General features: G+C 37.2%; 1 protein-coding gene across 3 annotated transcripts in view; it reads left to right on the top strand.

Annotated features, from left to right (window-relative positions):
* The window catches only part of Ptprr (protein tyrosine phosphatase receptor type R), a 235498-nt gene that overhangs the window by 6798 nt on the left and 206686 nt on the right, over positions 1-22014 (top strand). For all 3 annotated transcript variants that reach the window (XM_085683131.2, XM_048418575.3, XM_085683130.2), the window contains exon 2: positions 9737-10032. In XM_085683131.2, the coding sequence (XP_085539257.1) occupies positions 9737-10032 (296 nt within the window). The remainder of the gene's footprint in view (positions 1-9736; positions 10033-22014) is intronic.

Genomic DNA, 22014 nt, shown 5'->3' with positions numbered 1-22014 from the left:
TGATAGTACTAGTTCTGATTATCAAGAGGAAGCATGGATACTATCGTTATTCAAAATTAAGATAAAAATTTAAAAATGATCCAACATTCTTTTCCTGCCCCAAACAAGAATCTGACACTGGACATGAAATGTCTGAGTAGTTGGGTAGTTGTATAATTTTTTTCTCTTCTCATTTTATGTATAAGCAGCTTTATAAAATATTGTTCAATCACATTTTATGGGGAACGTACATATACACAGAGTGAAAAATATTTTGTGAATTATGAAATAGTTACTTAAAAAGATCATAAGATCACTCATCAAAATGCCATTTGTATCACTGTTACTATTCATTGTAACATGGATGATATAGTTTCGGATAAGTTTATTGTTACATCTATTGAAATAGATTTTGTGAAGTCAAATTCAAAAGAGACAGAGAAAGCCCAATTTCCCTTCAAAAGGAGATTTTGAAAGATTTAAGTGCTTACAAATGTTTGCACACTTAGAATGACACTGATGTTTCCCAGTAGCTTTGCAAAAGAAAAAATTATAATAAGCTATTTTAAAATCAAAGTTTCAAGTGCTTATGCCCCATACAATGTAACTGGAAGGGCCTATTACAGTAATGATATTTGCCACAGAAAGACAATTAGCTAATTCCTATTATGAACATCAGCACTTTTCATCTAAATAATCTTTGCTCATAATGACTGTTTAGACTTCCTTCACAATCAAATCTCATTTCATTTTGATATACGAAGACCGTGATAGCCATTAAAAATGCAGCTGCCCGGGCCAGCAGCAAAGCAAAACTAATCGTTTATACCAACCCTAGATCAATATGTCTGGTTGCACTGAGCAAACACCCGGTTCAATTGGATGTGAATTATGTTTTTCTCAGTTCAACTCCACAGCAATGTCCATTTTTTGACTTAAGTAAGAGAAAATGGTTTGCGATGATTTTAAAGCACTGGGCGTTCCTTGGAAGGGAGTGTTTGTTAAACAGGAAGAGCAACCCCAAATCATTCACTGGCCCAACATCGATCTATCCAGAAAGAATAAGACCCAGCGGCTAGTTTGCAATTTTAATGATCCAGTTCTTGATGGGGGCAGGACAGAGCATGATCCTGTGTGTGTAAGTGGTCAGCTTCCATCGTTGGGTAACGTTTATCTGATAAAGTTGTGTTGATAAAGTTGGTTTGAAAGATTTTTATTTGTTTATTTATTGATTGATTTCAAAAATCACCTAAGAGGACTACCTTAACTTATTGGCATTCATTATGGTAACCAAGGGCATAGAATATGGTGGACTAGAAGTGTTCGCCTGGTGTTTTACCAAGCACTCTTCCAATTTCCAGTTGTGCACAAAGAAGAGCAGGCAGGAATCTCTGAGAGGCCAACTAAGGCCCTCTCTCCTCTCTTAGTGGGTGTTTATATCTGTATTTTTATTAAGACAAGATTTTAATTTCTAGGTTTTCTGGTTATTTCATTATTGTTTGGTGTGTGTGTGTGTGTGTATGTGTGTGTGTGTGTGTGTGTGTGTGTGTGTGTGTGTGTGTGCAGCAGTGTGAGCATGGACATCAGAGAACAACTTGGAGACTTGGGTCCCTCCTAGCACATAGGTCTGATGGATGGAACTCAGGTCTTCAGGCTTGGTAACAAGTGTTCCTTCCCACTAAACCATCACTCCATCATAACGCCTCACCTGCTATGAACGCTATTCTTAAAACAGATACTATGTTTCAAAATTGGAGACCAGCTTCCTAGGCTACTAGAGGATTCTGCTATAGAAACAATGAGTTACTTTGTGTGGTGTTCTAAAGAAAATACTTTTTAAAAGTCAACAAGACAGTTCTTAAGCACTATAACTATTTACAAATAGTTGCATTTAATTATTTCTGTAACAATGAGCATGTATCAAATTTAGATTCACTAGTTCATTACTCAGTGTATACTCATGGAACTTAATTCCTGTAGCTACTTCAGCAATTTCTTTCAGAAATAGGAGAAGGTTCCCATTTCTCAGCATGCTAGGCATATAGAAAGCTTTTTGTATTCTGGCTTCCTCCGAGAGGGCAGATCTTAGTCTTCATGTAACACTTTTTTAGAATTTAACACACATTTCTGTCAACCTCCCCTTCAAGCAATGAACTCAGCTGACTGTCTGAGCTGATGTAAATTGTTCCTCTTCCAGCAATGTCTGAGGTTTCTCAGTCTTTGTGACTTATTCCAGTTGTCATTGCCCCAAATGGTTCTGCTATTGTATTGTGTTCCACTCCGTAACAGACATGTATTCAGTGAAAAAGAACTCTATTGAAGCTGAGCAATACTCAAGAAACATGAGAAGAACCTTCTGTAATGATTTTGCCACCAACACAGCACACAGTGATTTTCCTGCAATGGATGTCAGAGTTTCTCACTGCACTCCTTCATTTTCAATGGATGAGAACATTAGGAAGAAGCAGGGGTCTCTCAGTGTCTTTATACTGCTATGGAAGCAGGGACTGGAATTTCTTTTTTCCCCTAATTGAATGCTTAGAAAATGTGGGAGTGATTGTATCAGAGGATGCATAGGAAGAGTCTACAGTTGCTTTAACTGAAGTCATCCCTTATTGTAGGGCTCTGGTCCTTCCCAAAATAGAGAATAGATCCAGTTCTACCCAAAAAGACATTGCTCGGCTGCTGTTGTTTTAAATGTTAATGTAGATGAATTGGATACATCACTAGTTAGACCCATGGATTGTTTAGCAGCCCATAACCTCCCGAGACTGTGTTTTCACATCGTAGGAGTAAGTGCCTATACGTTAGAGTGCTGGGAATCTAGTCCTCAATGAGCATTTCTTTCTATTTTAAACCTTTTGGGTCCTGTGTGAATTTGAAATTTCAATAAGTGTGATTTTATCACCTTCCAGAAATGCTGGTTTTATTTTTACTTTTGTAACAATAGAGTTGGTCTTTAAGGACAAATATTGTCATCAAATTGTCTGGTTCAGGATATAGAATAAATGCACATGGAATGTGCATTGATATGTATGTGCCTAGATATGTTGTTAGAGCATAAAATGAGGTGCAAACAGTATTCAACAAAACTAGTCTGACAAGCTTGCACAATCATTATGGACTCTTTCAATGTGTCTGCATAATCTCTCATTATGATAAGCTGGAGAGAGCATGACTTGGACTTTGAGATGTCATTCTAACAGACCTTGACCGTCATGTATTGGGAAGCTATAACATGTAAGTTTCAATGCTAATAATATGCCTATTTTTGACAGAAGATTGGCATTGCAGCAATGTTTGGGGCACTCATTCCCAATATAATTACAAAATGACTGAAGAGGGTTTTCTTTCTAATAGTTTCCTTTTCGTATTCAAGGCTTTAACTTCTTGAATTGGTTGCTTCCAGAAGTGCCAAGAAGTCATTTTTTAGATGCATGGAAAAGCATTTTCAGAGAAAAATCAAGAGTAAGCAAAATCTGTCTAAATGAATTCCAATTTTTATTTAAATCCATTTATAGTTGGCTTATGGATACATGTTTTCACGTAGACATTTGCAAGAAAAGTTCCTGGCAGCTATTCATTTATCTCTCCTCCTTAGAGAAGAAAGAGCTAGTAATGTTTAAAACACAATTGTCCGATAGCCCAATGACCTGTTTTGATTGTTCCTTTTAGGGAAGGGTGTTTCAACAATGTTGCTTCAGACTTTTTTCCTGTCGTAGGTCAGTCTCATGAAATTTGCAGTGCAAAGACTCATTCTGAGGGGTGTTCAAAAGGCTGCTCTACCTTCCATGTCTAGGAACAGCCTACTTTGAATTTGAAATGACACATGGCAATGTCCTCAGGTTTACCCATGTAATTGCACACATCTCTCTCTTTCATTTGTGAAAGATCTCTTCACGTGTTATTAGGGTCATATCCAGAAGGTAATTTCAATCCTGTAATTTTATGGCTAGCAAAGTTCATTGGTTATTTTCATGCAAATGTTGCTTTTTATAACAAAAGTACTCTTATTTTAAATGCAGATGTGTGGCTTTAAAAAGCCACCTCTTAACCATTCTATGAGAAACATTGCATCCCTCAAAGGTAGCAAAAACTGTCACTGAGTCATCAACATAGGAAACATGCTTGCACGTATTTTGGGTGAAATTTCTCATTCTTTGTTCTGTTAAACCTCCAGCATTTTTCCTCTGTTCACTCATTTGTGAAGTGGCTACTTCCAGCCTTGCAAACAGAAAACAGAAGCATCAACAGCTAATTCCTCAGTTCCACTACCAAACTAAAGGGTCTGAGAACTTATCTATCTCTCAAATACCTTATAGTAATGCTTTACTCTGAGCAAATGCTCACCCCGTGCCCATTGCCGGAAGGCCACTTGTTTGTCCGTGCTGCCCAGAACCAAAATAACCACACAGAAACTGTATTAATTAAATCACTACTTGACCTATTAGCTCCAACTTCTTATTGGTTAACTCTTACATCTTAATTAATTTAAGTCATCTCCATTAATCTGTGCATCACCATGAGGTTATGACCTACCATCAAAGTTTCAGCATCTCTACCTCCTGCACTGGATCCATGGCATCTCCTGACACCCCCTTCTTCCTCCTAGCACTCAGTTCCATTCTCCCCACCTACCTAAGTTCTGTCTTATCAACAGTTTCTTTATCCATTAGGGCTAATCACAGCACACAGAGGGAAATCTCACATCACATGCTGTATGTTAGATCATATCTCTTCCTACTTCCCAGTAGAGCACCCCATGCCTGTACATAGGGTCATATCTCCTCCTATCTTCCTGTGGAACTCAGCTTCTCATTCTTCCTTCCCTTACCCAGATCCCACATGCTAATAATCATTGATTTATTCTTCATCATAACAGAGTCTTTTCTCTTAAGAATGTCAATTAAATGGAAGGCACAATGATGTTTTGACACTTTCAGTGTAAAACCTTTCATATTTATTCACATCATGCAGCTCAATGATTCATTCATTTTTATGAATGAGTGAGACTTCTTTGTACAGATCACCATAGTTTATTTATTAACCACTTGGAGACTGTTTGAGTTATTTCCATTAAGAGTAATCATAAACGGAGTTGAGACAAAAATTCAAAAATATTTTGTGTGACTATAAGGTTGATTTATCCAGGATTTCTTTAGGGTGCAGAGACAGGAATTTGCCGTTTCATATGAAAGTACATGTTGAATTTTATAAAATCTGCCAAAATCCTTCCCAGAGTGCCTCTGTCTGTTTTCATTCCCACCAGTAAGGTCCGAAGCTTCCTTTCATTCTCAATTCTTTCCAGTACTCAATGTTACTAGCAATTTTCACTTGAGAATTTCTAAAGTTCAGTTCACATCATAGCTTTAAATATTCATTCATTAATGACTACTAAGTTTGAACATACGTTCATTCACGTACTAGCCACCGAGGCATCTCTTTCATGTATGTCAGGTCTTTATCCCATTTTGACATTAGTTTTTCTGCCAACTGATGAATTTTGAGATGGCCAGTTCACTGTCAGCTGTGCGGCTTAAAATCACTTCCTCCCCATCTGTAGATAGTTTTTCCAGCTTTCTAGCAATGCCTTTCTCATAACAAAAAATAATAATGTCAAATTTGTCAATTTTAATTTGTATTTTATTTTAAATTATGTGCATGTCTATGTGAGTACTTTTGTATGTGGGTGCAGCTTTCCCTGAACCTCAGAGGCAACACATTTCCCTGGGGGGTGAAATTGCAGGTAGTTGTAAGTCGCCCTAAATGAGTGTTATCAACTGAACAACTGAATTTCTCTGTAGAAAGAGGCTATACTCTCAACTGCTGAGCCCTCTCTGCAGTCTCATCATTGTATTATATTAATATTTATCATTTTGTTATATTATTTATTTTTTAGTCTCCCCCATCTTTCTCTCTGTGTTTGTGTGAGGGTCTATATGTGTTGGTCAAAGAATAGCTAGCATGTGGGAATCGGTGCTCTCTTTCCTCCACGTGGGTTCCAGGAATTGAACTCAAGTCAAAAGCTTGGCAGCAGGTACCTGTACCCAGTGAGATTTCTCACCAACTCCATACAGAGCTTTCTTTTATTGTATGTGAATTTCGTATTATCTTTCCAAACTCTTTTTTGTCTAAATTTATAAACAGTCCTTTTTGTTTCCTTCTACAAGTTGAGTGATCACATATCTTTAGGTTTTGAGATTTATGAGTTAAATTTTGTATAAAATGTGAAGTTTAGGTAAAAGTATATGGTGTAGAGGTGTAGCCTAACCACAGCCTCTGGCAACCTTTTCTCTACTTTTTATGACTATGAGCTTTGTTATTTATATTCCAGAGATGAGATTATGCAGCACACATGTCCTGATTGTCTTATACATCATAATGTCCTCCAGCCTCCACCATGTTGCTACAAGTAACCAGATTTCCTTCTTTTTTAAAGATTTATTTATTTATTTATTTATTATGTATGTGGTGTTCTGCCACATTTATGCCTACACACCAGAAGAGGTAACCAGATCTCATTACAGGTGATTATGAGGTACCATGTGGCTGCTGGGAATTGAACTCATGACCTCTAGAAGAGCAGTCAGTGCTCTTAACCTCTGAACCATCTCTCCAGACCCCAATTTCCTTCTAAATGCCGGACAAATAGTGTTATATTGCGTAAATGCTGTACTTTTTCTTTATCTCACTTCTTTGTAGACACTTGGGTTGATTCTATATTTTTGATGTAGAGCTTAGTCCTACAATGGTTATAACAATGCCAATATCTCTTCAATATGCTCATTTTGATTGTTCAGTCGTTTTCTCCAAAGTGACATGGATGGGTCATAGGAAAGTCCTTGTTTAAATACTGGGGAAAAAAAACCATGTCACCGCTTAGCTGAACATTTCTATCTGTAATGTTTGATGGCTTCCTTTTCTCTATCCTCTCCACACAGATAAAAGGAATCCTAAGCAGAGATAGAGTGATACATCATTTCAATTTGCTTTTCCTGATAATTGCTGATGCTGAAACTGCTTTCATTTTCCTGCCATGCATCTGTACCTTTAGAGAAATAGCTGTTGAGGTTCATGGCTTTTTCTTGGGGGCGGGGGTACTGTTTTCTTGCCTTCAAGTTGTCCAAGTTTCTTACTTGTTTTAGATGCTAACTCTCACTATGATCTAGAGTGTTCCCAAAGTTTCTTTGTTAGAAACTTAAATCCATTGCACAGTGTTGAGAAGTGAGACCTTTAGGAGCTGATTATGTCATGACAGCCCTACCACAATGAATGCATGAATGCCGTTATCTCAGGAGTGATTTCCATCCAGTGAGTCCTCTCTGTCCCTTTAACCCTCACCATGGAATAATGCATAGGGTAGAGACTTTCTCAAGACAGGGCAAAGGGGAGAGAGGAGGAAGATGGGAGGCACCACAGTGCTATCCTACACTTGTGAGATATTTTTGTGTACACCTAAGACTTAGAGCTAATGTCTCTTTCTTCTGTGTCCTGGTACCCTCTGTGGGCTGGCTAGAGATGAATAAAACTAGACAAGAGATGTACACAGAGGATCCACTTTCTATGTATTCAACATTCTGTACTTCTTGCTTCCTTATTCCTCTTCAATTTTCATATCCCTCAGACTGTTTTGTGCATTGTCCCCAAGTCTTCCAGTTCTGTATAGTATGAAAAGGGAACAGCTTATAAAATGCAGTCCACTCAGACTTCCAACCTGCCATGCCCTTTTAAGTCCTTCGAGATAATTTGATGTTTGATCTTTCATGTGATCTAGTTGTAACACACTAGGACATAGACCCAGGAGTAGGTATACAGTAGTGAGAACCTGCACAGCCACGATACACATAACGAAGGTATGGAATCTACCTGGATATCCACAAAATATGAATATAAATGAGTGAATAAAGGAATGTGGCACACATATGCAATGGAGTTTTATTCAATCACACACACACACAAAAATGGTTAAAGTCATGTTCTTTGCAGGAGTTCAGATAGACCCCAGTGTCATTCTGCTAAGTGAAAAAAGCCAAGTTCATCCATGACTAATCTAGCCACACTTAAGGTCAGGCTCCATGACCAGTAGATGGCCAACACAATTGAATTCAAAGATATTTTCAATTTTTTTTTATAATTTGTCTGTGCTTTTTTCCCTTACAGGTCTTTACTCATATATTATGTTTTCCAGTTTTGTGTTTTGTGGGAGTTTTGTGTGCAAATGTTTGTGTGTGTGTCTACATCTATTTGTGTTTCTTACGCTTTTTCTTTAGTTCTTCTTTCTTTTCTGTTTGGTTGTTTTGTCCTATTCTGGTTCGTTCTTATTTTTCTCATTATTTTTTAATGTATCCATTTGTTTTCTAATGAGAGCAAACAGAAAAAGAATATATCTGGTCATGGTGCTTATAGCAACAATATAAAGCAAAACAGGAGTATAGACAATGCCACACTTTGTAAGTTATTGTTTTGCTTTGCTCACCTTTTGAGACAAGCTACACCTCACTATGTAGCTCAGAATAAACTTGACACTTGGATATCCTCACATTTTTGGACCCTGGTCATCATTAGTTTTCCCAAAGCATGCTTAGGCTGTGTGTTCATTAACCAGTTTAAACTTTTTAAATTATGATGTCTATATATTACTGTGGTCATTGACTAACAGGATCAGTGATTATTAAATTAAAAGAATATTTGTCTTAATAGGAGAAATAGTTAATGTACTTGTTAGCATTTAGGCTCAATTACTATAGCTAAAACACTTAAAATAACAACATCTATAAGATAGAAAATTGTTTCTCTACTACATGGAGTCTGAGTAGAAATTAAGAGGTAGCCATTTTATTCTCCTTTTACCAGAGAGCAGAATTCTTCTTTTCCATTGCTCTTTAACACATGGTTTTTAGATCATGTTCCTACTTCATCAACAATATATCTAAGTCATTACGAAGGCTAAAAGCAAAGTTGTATATATTTCTCTTCACATTTATATTTAATCACCCACAAATGGAAATATATTTTCAAGTTGTATTTAGTGAAGAAAAAGGCTGAGAAATGTATATAATTTTATAATATGGTGAATAATGGTGCTATCAGACAATTAAAAATTGCTGCCATGAACATACTCAGATTTCTGCCTTTGGTTGCCTGAACCCAATCTGTTAAAAAAAACTATAAACATGGGATAAAAATTTGTGCATTAATAATTTATATAAAAATAATATATAACATAATTATGTATATATGGTTATCAGCAAAATAATAGAAAGCTTAAAAACAATATAGATGTTTAGCATTTGAGAAGCAGACAGGTCATCCAGATATACAAATCTACATAGTGTTGTAGGAGTACATAAAAGAAGGGAAGGACACTGTGGAGTTGCCTCGGTTAGTAAAATACTTGCTTCTCAAGAAAAAGGAGCTAAATTTAGATTCTTGACACACCCCTAAAGAGTCAGGAGTGGATGGTAGGCCTATAATCATAGCTCTACGGGGACAGAGACAGGAAGAGCCCTGATGTTTGCTGGTCTACCAGTCTCACTGAATTGGTGAGTTTAGGTTCAGTGAGAGATTCTGTCTCAAAAGATATGGTGGGGAGCTGTAGAGGAAGGTACCCAATGTTAACCTTTGGCATTCACAGGTACATGTACATATATGAATACATACACACACACACACATATGCATACCCCCAAAATATAGCTAGTCTACTTGTTTTTCTGGATAGGATCTTTTATTTTCTTTCTGACTCTTATATCTTGTAGGATGTTCTTCAGGAAATAATGATCACTTCTTGGCTATTCGTCAAAAGAAGAGTTGGAAGCCGGTGTTCATTTATCGCCATTCACAAGATATTGAGAAGAGCCTGGATATAGCTCAAGAGGCATATAAACATAGCTTCCATTCCCCTTCTGAAGTTCAAATAAGCAAACATCACCAAATTGTCAACTCAGCATTTCCTAGACCTGCATATGACCCGTCTCTTAATCTATTGGCTGCGTCTGGTCAAGATCTTGAAATAGAAAATCTCCCAATTCCAGCAGCAAATGTAATTGTGATGGTAAGTACCACGTTAGCCAGTGTCGCATTGATGCTGATCTTGGTGTTGATAATGATGCTGAGATTGTTGATAATGATGTTTACACTGGAACTGTTGTTCCTTTCTGTGGCTGATATTAAAAGAAAAGACTCGTTGTAAATATTTAGCATGGGTCTCAATAATTATTTACCATAACATTTCTTATTCTCTCTCATTTTTTTTCTTTGCTGCTTAGTATTTCCTTCCGCCCATGAAATTAGAAAATTTCTCTCTGTCCTATGCCCAAAACCTAATGTATAGTGCATAACAAATATTAACTGAGAGCTAAAGATCATTTCAGGAAGCTACAGTTACAGTAGACCATATCCTCTACAGAACCTCCTGTCCTCTGTAAGATAATATTAAAAGATAGGTCTATTATCAGCTCATGTAAATAAATAGCACTTACCCAAGATTCTCTTGTCCATTGACTCAAGTTGTAACAAAAGAACAAACAATTAAAGAGAGAGGGCTTGTAAGGAGATTAATAAGTAGTGTTCTGTTGCTAAAGTAAATAATAACGGTTGGAAGGCAGTGATCTATAATACTATTCCTAATATCACTGAACGAACATCAACATTTACATGATACAATGATCCTAGTAGACTGGATAATCCAGCCAGAGTTTTTTTAATTTGTGAAAGTATTATATAAAAATTTATTGAGGTTAAATCTCTTTGTATACTGTGTACTCTCTCCTATTGGTGTTATCTATGTTAAAACTGTAACACTTAGAAGTTGAAGCAGGAGGATTGTAATGAGTTCAAAGTCAACCTTGGGTACATAGCCAAAAAAAAAATCTCTTAAAATAGTTGATGGCTATACACAATGGACATGAATTGAAATACCATATTGTATTTGGAATTAATTTAAATCCTAATTTTAAAACTATGACAGAAGCAAAACTTCTTCAAATCTGCAACTAAACATTATTAAATTTCTATTAAATTTCACATAATTTGACTCTGGGAGCCAACATAAGCCTATGAAACTGTCTACATTGTGACAACTCCCACTCATAACATAATTAAATTTAACACACTCTTATTTCTTTTCTTTACTTTTACATAATATATATAGTAACCATTTTTCAGTGTTAGTAATCAAAGATCCATTCATTAGTGTTTTCAACGTGTATTGAGTTTTTATCTGACCCAACTCTCACTTATAATATCTAGAAAAGGAGATTAATGAGAGAGGCTTTGATCTTGCTTGAGAAATACCTGGAGGAAAGATGCCAGTAATAAAAATGACAAAGAACAGAAATCACAAAATGAGAACGTAAAGAAGAAGTTTTAATGCAGGTTGCTTGGTCTCCTGTAAAACTTGACTTTTTCATGCCTAACAGATGTGTAGAGGGTGAGAGTCACACACCCTGTCTGCTGAGTATGAACGATGTTAATGGTTCTGTATCTAGAAATGCTCATCTAATGCTCTTGATTACCATATCCCCATATTCATCTATACTTAAGTTACTATGAAGTACAGTTAAAGAAGCTTGATCTGTTTTTAACGTCATGTACTAGCTAGCTAATTTTATATTATAGACAACAAAAAGCACAAATTATGATTTCTGCCAGGTCAGTTCTCTTTGAGGGATTTAAGAAGCCAGGCTTTGTCTCGTGGTGATACAGATTGAGTTCTAGCAACACTGATTGCCAGAGCCATTTGTGTAAAGCTCTTACACTACTAATCACATGGTAATTTCCAAGGAAACTGCAGAGTTGGGGCTATTTTCATATAAATCGATAATATTCAGCTTCTTCAAAAACAGAGTGTGACTTCCATGTAAAAATGAGCAACTTTGAGGGACATTCTTTACAGAAAAACATTTCAAGAATAGAGCATGAATAATGCAAAAAAATATTCAGCGGTTCAATGATCTTGGTGAGATGGCTTTGTGTTGTGTGTATAAGATTTACATCTATGTGTGTATGTTTAAACCACATCTAAATTGACGTATTATTCTGTATGCATATACTGATCTGGACCTTCTTGCTTAGGGAGTATTTCAGTAGCACTGATGAATTCTTGTGGGCTTTCATAAGTGGAATTGAGCAATACTAATAAGTAGTAGTCCCTTAAACTGAGTGAATAATTGAAATATTTTTATTGAAATGCTAAAAGCTGTATACTAAACCTCTAAAATTTATATATAACTTCTAAGAGTTCCCAGTCAGATGACAAGACTTCTTATCCTCCAATATTTATTGAGTGTTCTTCTTTTTTTTTTCGAGACAGAGTTTCTCTATGTTATAGTCCTAGCTGTCCTGGTACTATCTTTGTAGACCACGCTAGCCTTGGACTCACAGAGCTCCACCTGCCTCTCCCTGCTGAGTGCCGGGATTAAAGGCATGCGCCATCACCGCCAGGCTGTATTGAGTGCTCGTATTTCTGATGGTATTGACAATGAGGTTTAGACTGAGAAATTTAAGCATGGGCACCCCTCCTGATTTCTAATTAGTACCACAAAGAATTTCTTAAGATATTTGTCAACAAGTGAATTTTTTCCTATTTTATCTTTCTTCTGTAATTGAGAAAATCTATAGTTTGTTTCTTCTGTGTAAAAGACAACACAATGGATGCGTTTATCCTAAAAATGCTAATTATGTTCCAGAAACTCAGAGAAGATGCTGTTTTTTTGTGCAAATACAATATAGAGGGAAGATGAATGGCCCCCAAGTCACTGCTGATGTACGACGTAGTCTTTTGCCAAATGTGCACTAGAAATTCCATGGCTCTTATCACTGGATCCCCAGGATGCTTGTCAATCCACTGGGCTGCATATCAGGAGGAAGGGACCTCAGAAGCATGAGTGCAGGCAGTGGGATGTAGTTAGGTCTAGGCTTTTCCAGCTAGGCACATGTTATTGAATGGAAAATAGCTTATTTGACCTGGTCAAAAGTCAGAGAAAATTGGGAGCAAGTCCCTCTTTGGGATACGTGGATGTAGGCTATTATAGCACCAGTGTAAAGAGTTAGAGGTAGGGAGACTGCAGTCTGTTTCACAGGGTAGACATGATGTAAGGGAAGAGAAAGAAGTAGGGAAGCAATGGAGAAAGAAGAGGTAGGAAAAGGAGGAAGAAAGGTGTGTGGGGAGAATTTCCATAACACACAAGACGGTAGTAAATCTCTGGAAGCCAAAATTGTCTCTATGAGATTTCTAGAATGCTATAATTTCTTTCTCAGATACCACTTACCAAGACCAGCACTCAGGAAGACTTTCTATTGTTTTCTTAAATATATTTTGATTGTTCTTTGAAAATTTCACACACACACACACACACACACACACACACTGTATATAAATATATAGTATATGTGATGTATATATCTGGACTTTGTCTACCCCATACTTTCTTTTTAATTTCCCTCTGGATACCTCCCCACAAACATTCTCCTCACAATTCTTGTCTGTGTTTTCTATTTTCATTTTCAATTTTTAAGGGTGCTCACGTGCACATGACTGTGAAGGCATCCACTAGGGTGTGGTCTACCTACAGTGGCCATTCCCCAAGACAAGTGGCTCTCCCTCCCCCTAGAAGCCATCAGCTCTTGAAGTGAGGTCCCCAGAGCTGTCACCACCATCACTGTATTTGACTTTTTAACTGGCCTGCTGTGTAGCGTAGGTCCTATGTGGGTTCATTGTGCACCAGCCAAGACAAATCCAGAAGATGGAATTCCTCAATATTCCCCTTCATGTCCCTGGATCCTTGGTGGAGGGTGACAGGTTGATATCTGTGACGAAACAATATAAGTTACTTATTCTCAGCTCTTTGAAAAGTTAAAAGGTTTTATTGTTTTAGTTTTGGGGTTTTTTTTCTGCTAAGGAGATTTCCCCCATTTAGTGTAATCTTGGTTATAGGCATGCCATTTGAAGCCTTTGTTATGCTGAGATATGTTTCTTATATTCCAAGTTTCTTTAGGTCTTTTAATATGAAAGGATGCTGCGTTTTGTCAAAGGCCTTTTGTTTCTGTTGAGACTACTAAGTGATTTCTGTCCTTGAGTCCAGTCACATAATTTATAACAATTACTGATTAACATATATTGAACCATCCCACATCTCTGGAATGCACTTAGCTTGATCATGGTAAATGGCATATTTGATGTGTTCCTGAATTTGGTTTGCAAGTGTTTTGTTGAAAAAAAAATTGCTTTTAAATGCATCAAGAAAATTTTGGCTTTCTTTTTTGTTGTGTCTTTATGTGCTGTACGACCATTATTATGAATACTCTTTTAAGAAACTTAAGTTACAGAATTTCTGAGAAGTTTGGATAACTGGCTTTCACTGACATCTGGACCCTTACCGGATTTGAGCCTTACCTCTGCTCATTCTTCTTCAGACTGCTTGCAAGGCTTATCTTGTAAAGAAATCCTTAGGTGTGATTTATAGGCTTTGAAACAATCATTATGGCTTTACTATGGGAAATAAATTTTGTAACATTTACCATGTTGTGTGACATGGAAAATAATTCTATCTTTTTCAATGGACAAATTGATTTAATCACAATTTTATACCTGTGCGGTGAACATTCCAGAAGATAGGTTTCATGTCTGTACTGGCTCAAATTCCTCTATATCAAGGAAGATGTATTACTTATAAATAGTTTCTTTCAATTGACTAAAAATCCAACACAAATTAATATGATGTAATGGTTCAAGTACAAATATTTTTGTAGGACATCACACTTTAGGTAGCGTTGAATCCAGGGCTGAGAGGGATGGGATGAATGCCAGCCCAGCTTTCCCTGGAGTAGCCTATGCCCAGAATAATTATCTTCTTTCTTTTAAATAGTTTAAGCTGTATCCTTGCAGACTCATACTTAGGCAAGGAAAATGTCTCACAGCTTTCAATAGTACCTTGGGCTTCTTCTGATCTTGACGAATTTGACACCAGATGATGATAATGAACTCATCGCATCACCTCAACCCATAGATAGGCTCTACTCCCAGGCCTTTCCCTAAAAGCCTAGCAGCCACATATGGAAGGGGATGGTGCTTGTGATAAAATGTGGACGCTATTCAAACAGCAAAACATACACCACAAATAGTTCATTGTGTGGTAACACAGATAATACGGATTTCTATTTTATTGTTTCTCTTATGTTTTGATATTATAATGTAGTTACATCATTCCCCTTCCTTTTTTTGTCCATCCTTAAATCCTTCCATTTACCCCTCCTTGCTCTCTTTAAAATTCATGGCCATATTTTTATTAATGAAATTTATGTGTGTGTGTGTGTGTGTTCCTAAACATATAAATGCAACCTTCTCAGTCTATATGATGTCCCTTGTATGTATGCATGTGTCTTTAGGGCTGACCATATGGTGTTTGATAACCAGTTGCTCCTCCCCAGGGAAGACTATTTCTCCCCCTCCCATAATTCCTTGATTTCTTAGTTGTTTGTGTAGGGTTGATGCCTCAGGGACTTTCTTCTGTCCACACTGACACGTTAGTATGTCAATTAGTGTTGCCTTTGTTCAGCTCATGTATAAGTAGTCTCATTGGTGAGAATTTATGGGTGTAGCTCTTGACACTCCTAGAAGACACAATTCTACAACAAATTCCCCAGTCCTCTGGCTTCAACAATCTTTGTCAATGTTCCCTAAGCCTTAAGCGCAGGATTTTTATGAACTCACAGAGTACCCTGGAAGAAACACTGAAAACAGACAGACTCAGAACTTTAGTCCCAGGGAAGATTTCTACATAAGACAGATGACAAAGGTCACCCTGAAAGCTTGGCAACAATTCTTCATAGAGAGAATAAATCCACTCTGATGTAGGAATAAGGTAAGGGGCTGAGAATGTGTGCCAACATCAAATCTGTTTGCTAATAAAAAGTGCTGTGTTTTAGCTTAAATTGTTAAGACTGTTACATTATACACAACCAACATTTCACATTTGTGAAACTTCCTTTAGCCTTTATATTTCATGATGTCAAATAAATTTAGGGTTGGAAGCAACAGGGCTCAGGGAGTAGGGGAAACAAAGATTAGGGCTTGTTCCTGAGTTAAGGGAAGGGAAATCTGTGAAAAAGTTTGATCCAAATACAGGACCTACATGTATCTGCAACAAAAGGGATCCTAGAACTAAAAGCAGTGAGCGTGTGCTCCACCCCTCACCCAGAAGCTATCTCCAATTGAAAACCTGGCAAATGAAAAATGGGTTTTCTTCAAGGGAGTCGTACTTGGGAAACAAACTAAACTCAAGGATAGGCCTCATGTCCAGCAGCAGATGACCAGCAGAAACCAAACTCAGCTGCATCTTTGGTGGCTCCTTGTCTTGTAATATGGTATCAGGACTGTTCCTTTTAAAAAAAAATCTGATTTTTTATTAGTAGTTTTCTTTTATTTTTTCTTCTCTCTTCTTGTCCTACAGGTCCTTCACACACACACACACACACACACACACACACACACACACACACACGTGGTGGCTACAAGTTCAGTGTTTCTATGGGACTCCTGAGTGTGGAAATGAGTGGATCTCTGATTCCTGTACCTTCTCTTGGGCTCTTTTCCTTCCGTTTGTTTTCTTCTATTCCAATGTGTTTGTTAGTTTTTGCCTTATCTTATTATGTTTTGTTATCCCTTAAAAAGCCTATTTGTTTTCTAATGAGACAGAAAGGGGGTGGATCAGGATTGGAGACAGCATGAGGAACAACCGGCAGGAATAGAGGAAGGGGGACACATAATCACGATAAAAAATTTCTTTCGTGAGACAAAAATCTATTTTCAATCGAAAGAAAAAATGATGTAAATATTATCTAACTGTTACAGCAAAACTGTAGCAATAATAAAACAATTGTCATTGTTCTCCAGTTTAGCCTTTTTCCTCTTTCCCTTATACTGCTGTAACATCCTGGTGATAGTCACTAAACATTCACCCTTGAGTCATTAGATTGTGCCACATTCTCACACACACACACACACACACACACACACACACACACACGCACACACACACCTGCCAATGATTTCTATCACTAGTGAAATAAAGTCCAAGTATATTGCCATGACTGGTCTCATATAACCTGGGGTCCTTGATTTCCTAAGCTCAGATCACCAAGTTTATAGGTTTGTGGAAGGATCCCAGGAATCTGTGAATTCAAGCATTTTGGAGATTCTGGTGGCTTGGGGCAGCTGGAAAGTACCACATGCCATGACACTCATGCCTAGATCTCTGTGTTCCTCTCTCCCTCTGCACAAACTGCTCTGGTATTCTTTCTGCCCTTTTGCAAACCTGCTTCTAGGTCAGGAACTCGGGCTTTGGTAGTTTCCCTCCTAGAAAACATTTTCTAAAAATATTGGTCTAGAATAAAGTGGAGGATCAATAAAAGTGTTCAATTTCATGCATGACAAATATCAGCATGAAGTTCTGATGAACAGTGAGGTTAAGACTGACTTTTAAAATCACAGCTTTTACCTTTATCATAAATTTCTGCTTATTTATTTTATTATGTAATTTTTAACAGCTATCTTGGATAATTTTTAGGTACAGAAAGGTATGAAAAATATAAAAAACTCAAAGCATATCTCATTATTAAGAAAAAGAATTATCTTATACCTTTGTGAGAATGTTGCAAATTATTTTATTTAAAATAAAAGCTTCCAACGATACCCTTCTCTACTTTCCTGCATAACTTTTATTTTATAGTATCTCCTGACCATCTAGTGAATATTTTTTATGTCACTTAATTCTGCAACCAAAATATGTCTTCTAAAATGTTGGATTTTTCTATCTCATTCTTTCCATATCTCCTGTCTATTCAAGTAGCTGGCCCATAGTAAGGACTTAAACGTTGACTAGTGGATGAAAACGAACTGATAGCAAAAGGTCAACAATTCAAAAGGTTATAAGTAAATTATTTTATCAAGAAAATAAGATCATTTTAGTACTTAATCACCGACCACCATAGGCTTTTTAAACGTATTTTATTACACATATGTGCACGTGTCAGGGGCAAGAATGTCACAGCAGCTCTCTGGAGGGCAAAGGATAACTTGTGGCTATGGTTCTTTCCTTCCACCTTTATATGGCTACCAGGGATAAAGATCAGGAGCCCAGACATGCACGGCAATAGCTTTCTCTACCGAGGCACTTCAATGGCTCCTTCAACATGTGGTCTTCTTTTGGTTTTTCTTGCCATTTCAAGTAGAAGTTAAGACCATCAATCCTCCCCTTTTTAATATCTGTAACAGCTGAAAAGATGAATGCAAAACAAGAGCTTGATGGACTGTGTAGCTCATTTCCAGAATTCACAGCTACTGGACTTGATCCACAGAGGATGTAAAACAAAACAGTGTCAGATTCTAGTTTTGAAAAGGTCTAGAAAGAGAAATTCTCTTCAGAAATGTGGTTCAACATTTGCTCTTTAGTCTGTCAATGCCTTCTATTAAATTTTAAGCTCTTACATAACCGTCTCCATTTTGATCCCAAATCTTCGCATTTTTGTAAAGCTGTCTGCTCAGATATCCACAGATATTACTGTATCCTTACAGAACAGTCTCAAAGGAGAAGGCTCCATCCTCAAGCTTGGCATCCTGACAGTCACACTGTCACCGTCTGTTGCTTTTCTCCATTTCTGACTAGTAAAGTGGCAAGGAGGATCTGGAACAATTTTTGAAAATGTTCGATGTTAAGCTTCGGCAATGATGGTAGCACACTGGACTTCTCCTCGCATCTGCTTGTCTTGAATCATACAAACTCAATATTAGGATGATGGAATAGCAACGGAGAGTTGCTGTAATCATTTATCACACAAAAGAGAAAGCTTGCTCTCTAACTGTTCCCTTATGGACACAATATGTTGCCCCAATTACAAAAAGTGAATGTGTGTGTGTGTGTGTGTGTGTGTGTGTGTGTGTATTATGTTCATGAAGGTGTGGAATATTTAGAAAACAAAGAAAGAGGATTAGAAAATTTCTAAAGATTTAAAAATTATTCTCACACAGAGATAGAGATGAATATACATATTTTCATACATATAAATTATTTTAATACATTTATGACATCTGATACATAAAATTTGGGAGTTTTCCTTAGTATCATAGGTGTCTTTCTAAGTCATCGTTTCTGGCAGCTGATGAAAAAGTCCATGATTGCATTACTTTCTCATTCCTTATGGCAAAACACGTGGCAAAAAATAAGTAAGGAAAGATTTAACTTTGTGCCACAGTTAGGCTGGAGAGTTGGTTACGGTGGGGGAGTCCTAGGAACAGAATGTGAAGCTAACGCTCCCATTACACACACACGCAGGAGGCAGAGTGAGGCATGTCCTGTGCTTCGCATTCTTTCTCCTTTGGATTCCCTCCAGAACCCCGACCCATGGAATGATGCCATTCACCTTCATGGAGAGTCTTTCATTTTCAGTTACCCCTTTTTGGACGCGTGTTTCCATGGTGATTTTAAATCCAGCCAAATTGGCAGTGAAGGTTAAACATCAGAGTTGTATAGTAGCATTTAATGCACGGACATGTTCACAACACATTCTCTGACCTAAATCAGATATTCCCAAAAAAAGCAAAAGAAAAATGAAATGTATGATTAATATAGTGTTCTCTCTATATAAACTGTTAAGTCCTTATTGTGCATATCTGATGAGCTTATCTGAGGGGAGGGTATTTTCCCTATGAAGTTTTGGCTCTCTCTATATTGGACTATGGTACCTAATTTTTTCCTTTGATGAAACTGTATATTTTATGCCTTTTTAATTTTAGTCAGTATACAAAACAATGATTTTAACTGTGACATTTTTATGTATACATATTGTTATATTTTGCCCACCTTCCATTATCTTTCCCAGCCCGTAGATCTCAAAACTTCAGTAAGGCAAGTATTTAAGGATACCAATGTAGTAAACAGGGCAAAAATATTCGCATTCTGTTCAGGAAGTCTGAAACATTAACGTGGTGATAGGTGGGTCCAGTCCCAAACTTTGTGTCCTGTGACTTACTTTTGCTTAGATTGTTCTTAAATGGGAGATAAAATGTACCCACCTCACACAGGTGCGGAGCTTATGTGAGAAAGAGAACACCCACACACTTAAACAATGTACAGTGGACAAGGTGGTGAAGACACAATAAATAATAACAACATAACAATGTAACGCCACTCCCACCTGCACAACAGGTTGAAATACTGGATACTGGATAAATGCAACTGAGATTCAATCTAGTAGCAAATTAATCTAGGATCTGAAGCTCCTAGACATTGAGGAATATAAAGCGGCTTTGGGCCAGGGGTTCAGGAGAAGATTTTAGAAAATTGTGACGGACATTTTTCAACCATCTCCCTAGTTTCTATCAAAGAGTGGGGGTGTTATCAAGAGGCAAGCACTCTTACAAAGGCAAGACTGACTTCTTGACCTTTTTATACATTGCTTCCTTCCAAAGTGCTTAACATAATCAGGGCGGATCTTCTGGATATGTTTTGCCCTGTACTGTTGTTGGTGCTCTGGAGACAATGAGAACCTAGCTGATGGAAGATCAGCAGGCACAGAGGGATTTAAGGCATGGGTTCTAATCATTACCTTGTGTATTTATTATTATTTACTATAACAACTGATGCAGTTTAGTGGGTCTGGAGCCCAGCAATAGTAGAGAAAGGCACTGGTCCTAAAGGAAACACCTGCCAGAAGGAGCAGACCGATGTGGAAATTGAATAAAAAAGCTTTTAGATAGGCTCTCTTCCTTTTCTCCTATCAGATTTTAATTTACTTATTAGAGCTTGTAAAGAAAGATATTGATATCAGTGGTCAAGTGACAGAGCAAAGCCATCAAGCCAAGGTAAGGAAGATTGGTGACAGAATTATCTTTATCAACCTGACACCATATGCAACCCCATACACAAAACTGTCACGAAGCCATGACATTTGTCTGGTGCTTCAGAAAAGAGGGAAGGCATGGGCACATACCTGGCAATCCTAGCTCTAGAAACACAGTGACAAATAAGGAAAAGGAAGTAATGAAAGGAACTAAGAAACCAGAAGAGAAAAAGGAAATGAAGTAATAAAAAAGAAAATGAACGTGGAAAACCTTTATTTACCCATTTCCTATGAACTAAGAAGAAACATTCTTTTCTTGGATTATTTATATAAATTACTTGCAAATTATTTGGTTCTTTTCACTGCTGAATCTATCCATTGGGTCAGAATGACTTCCGAAATAAAAAAATTATGTCTTTTGTCATTTATGATTGTCTTTTCATACAAGAGATTAGCGGTAACCTTAAAATTTAGATATTTTCCACATTTTTGTTTTTTGAAAGATGAAAATCTGATTCAGTCAGCGTTTCTGTCCCATGTTGTTTCTCTCCTTATTCAACTGCCATAATTTGACTTTTTAAAATCAGAAAAAGGAGAGGCAAGGCCAAGGCCATCCTGTCAGTCTCACCTACATTTCACAAGTTTCTTTGAACTGCTACAACGGGACACAAAAGGAGAACTTCAAATAGAGAGAGGACAGAACAAAGCGTTCCCCTCTGAGGGATAGGTCAAATGTTCACGGACAGAGTTCATGTTTACAAAACTCCACTCTGCAAAAAGAATTCCAGAGTCAACTGATGAGAATCCCAGATCTCTGGGCTTATATATCAGCACTGTATGGCTGTGGGTGTCCTGGACTGTGTGCGTTAGACATAACCAAGCAATTATGCAGAATAGATTAGGGATCCGAGTATATTTGGGTACCTCTAGTCCACAGCATTCTCTAACTGTTCAGTGCCCCATTTCCAACCTAGAGAAGATGCATTATTCAGTGTTTTTGTTTTTCCTACATGAAAACATGAACTGGTATCGGTGTGTTCACTCGGAAGTTTAGGATGTTTCTTTGCGTTTGAAACCATTTACTTGATCTCTTTCTTTTTCTAAAGATGCTCTGTGTTTTAAGAACTGAGTACTAGACGGTGAATAGCACAATCTAAACTTGAATGAGCTGCTAGGCAAGGCTTTGAATTTAAGTTTT

The sequence above is a fragment of the Myodes glareolus genome, chromosome 26 (assembly GCF_982192425.1).
Source record: "Myodes glareolus chromosome 26, mMyoGla1.1, whole genome shotgun sequence".
NCBI classification, from domain to species: Eukaryota; Metazoa; Chordata; class Mammalia; order Rodentia; family Cricetidae; genus Myodes; species Myodes glareolus.
Note: the sequence above shows the minus strand (reverse complement) of the source record. Positions and strands in the feature narration are given on the sequence as shown.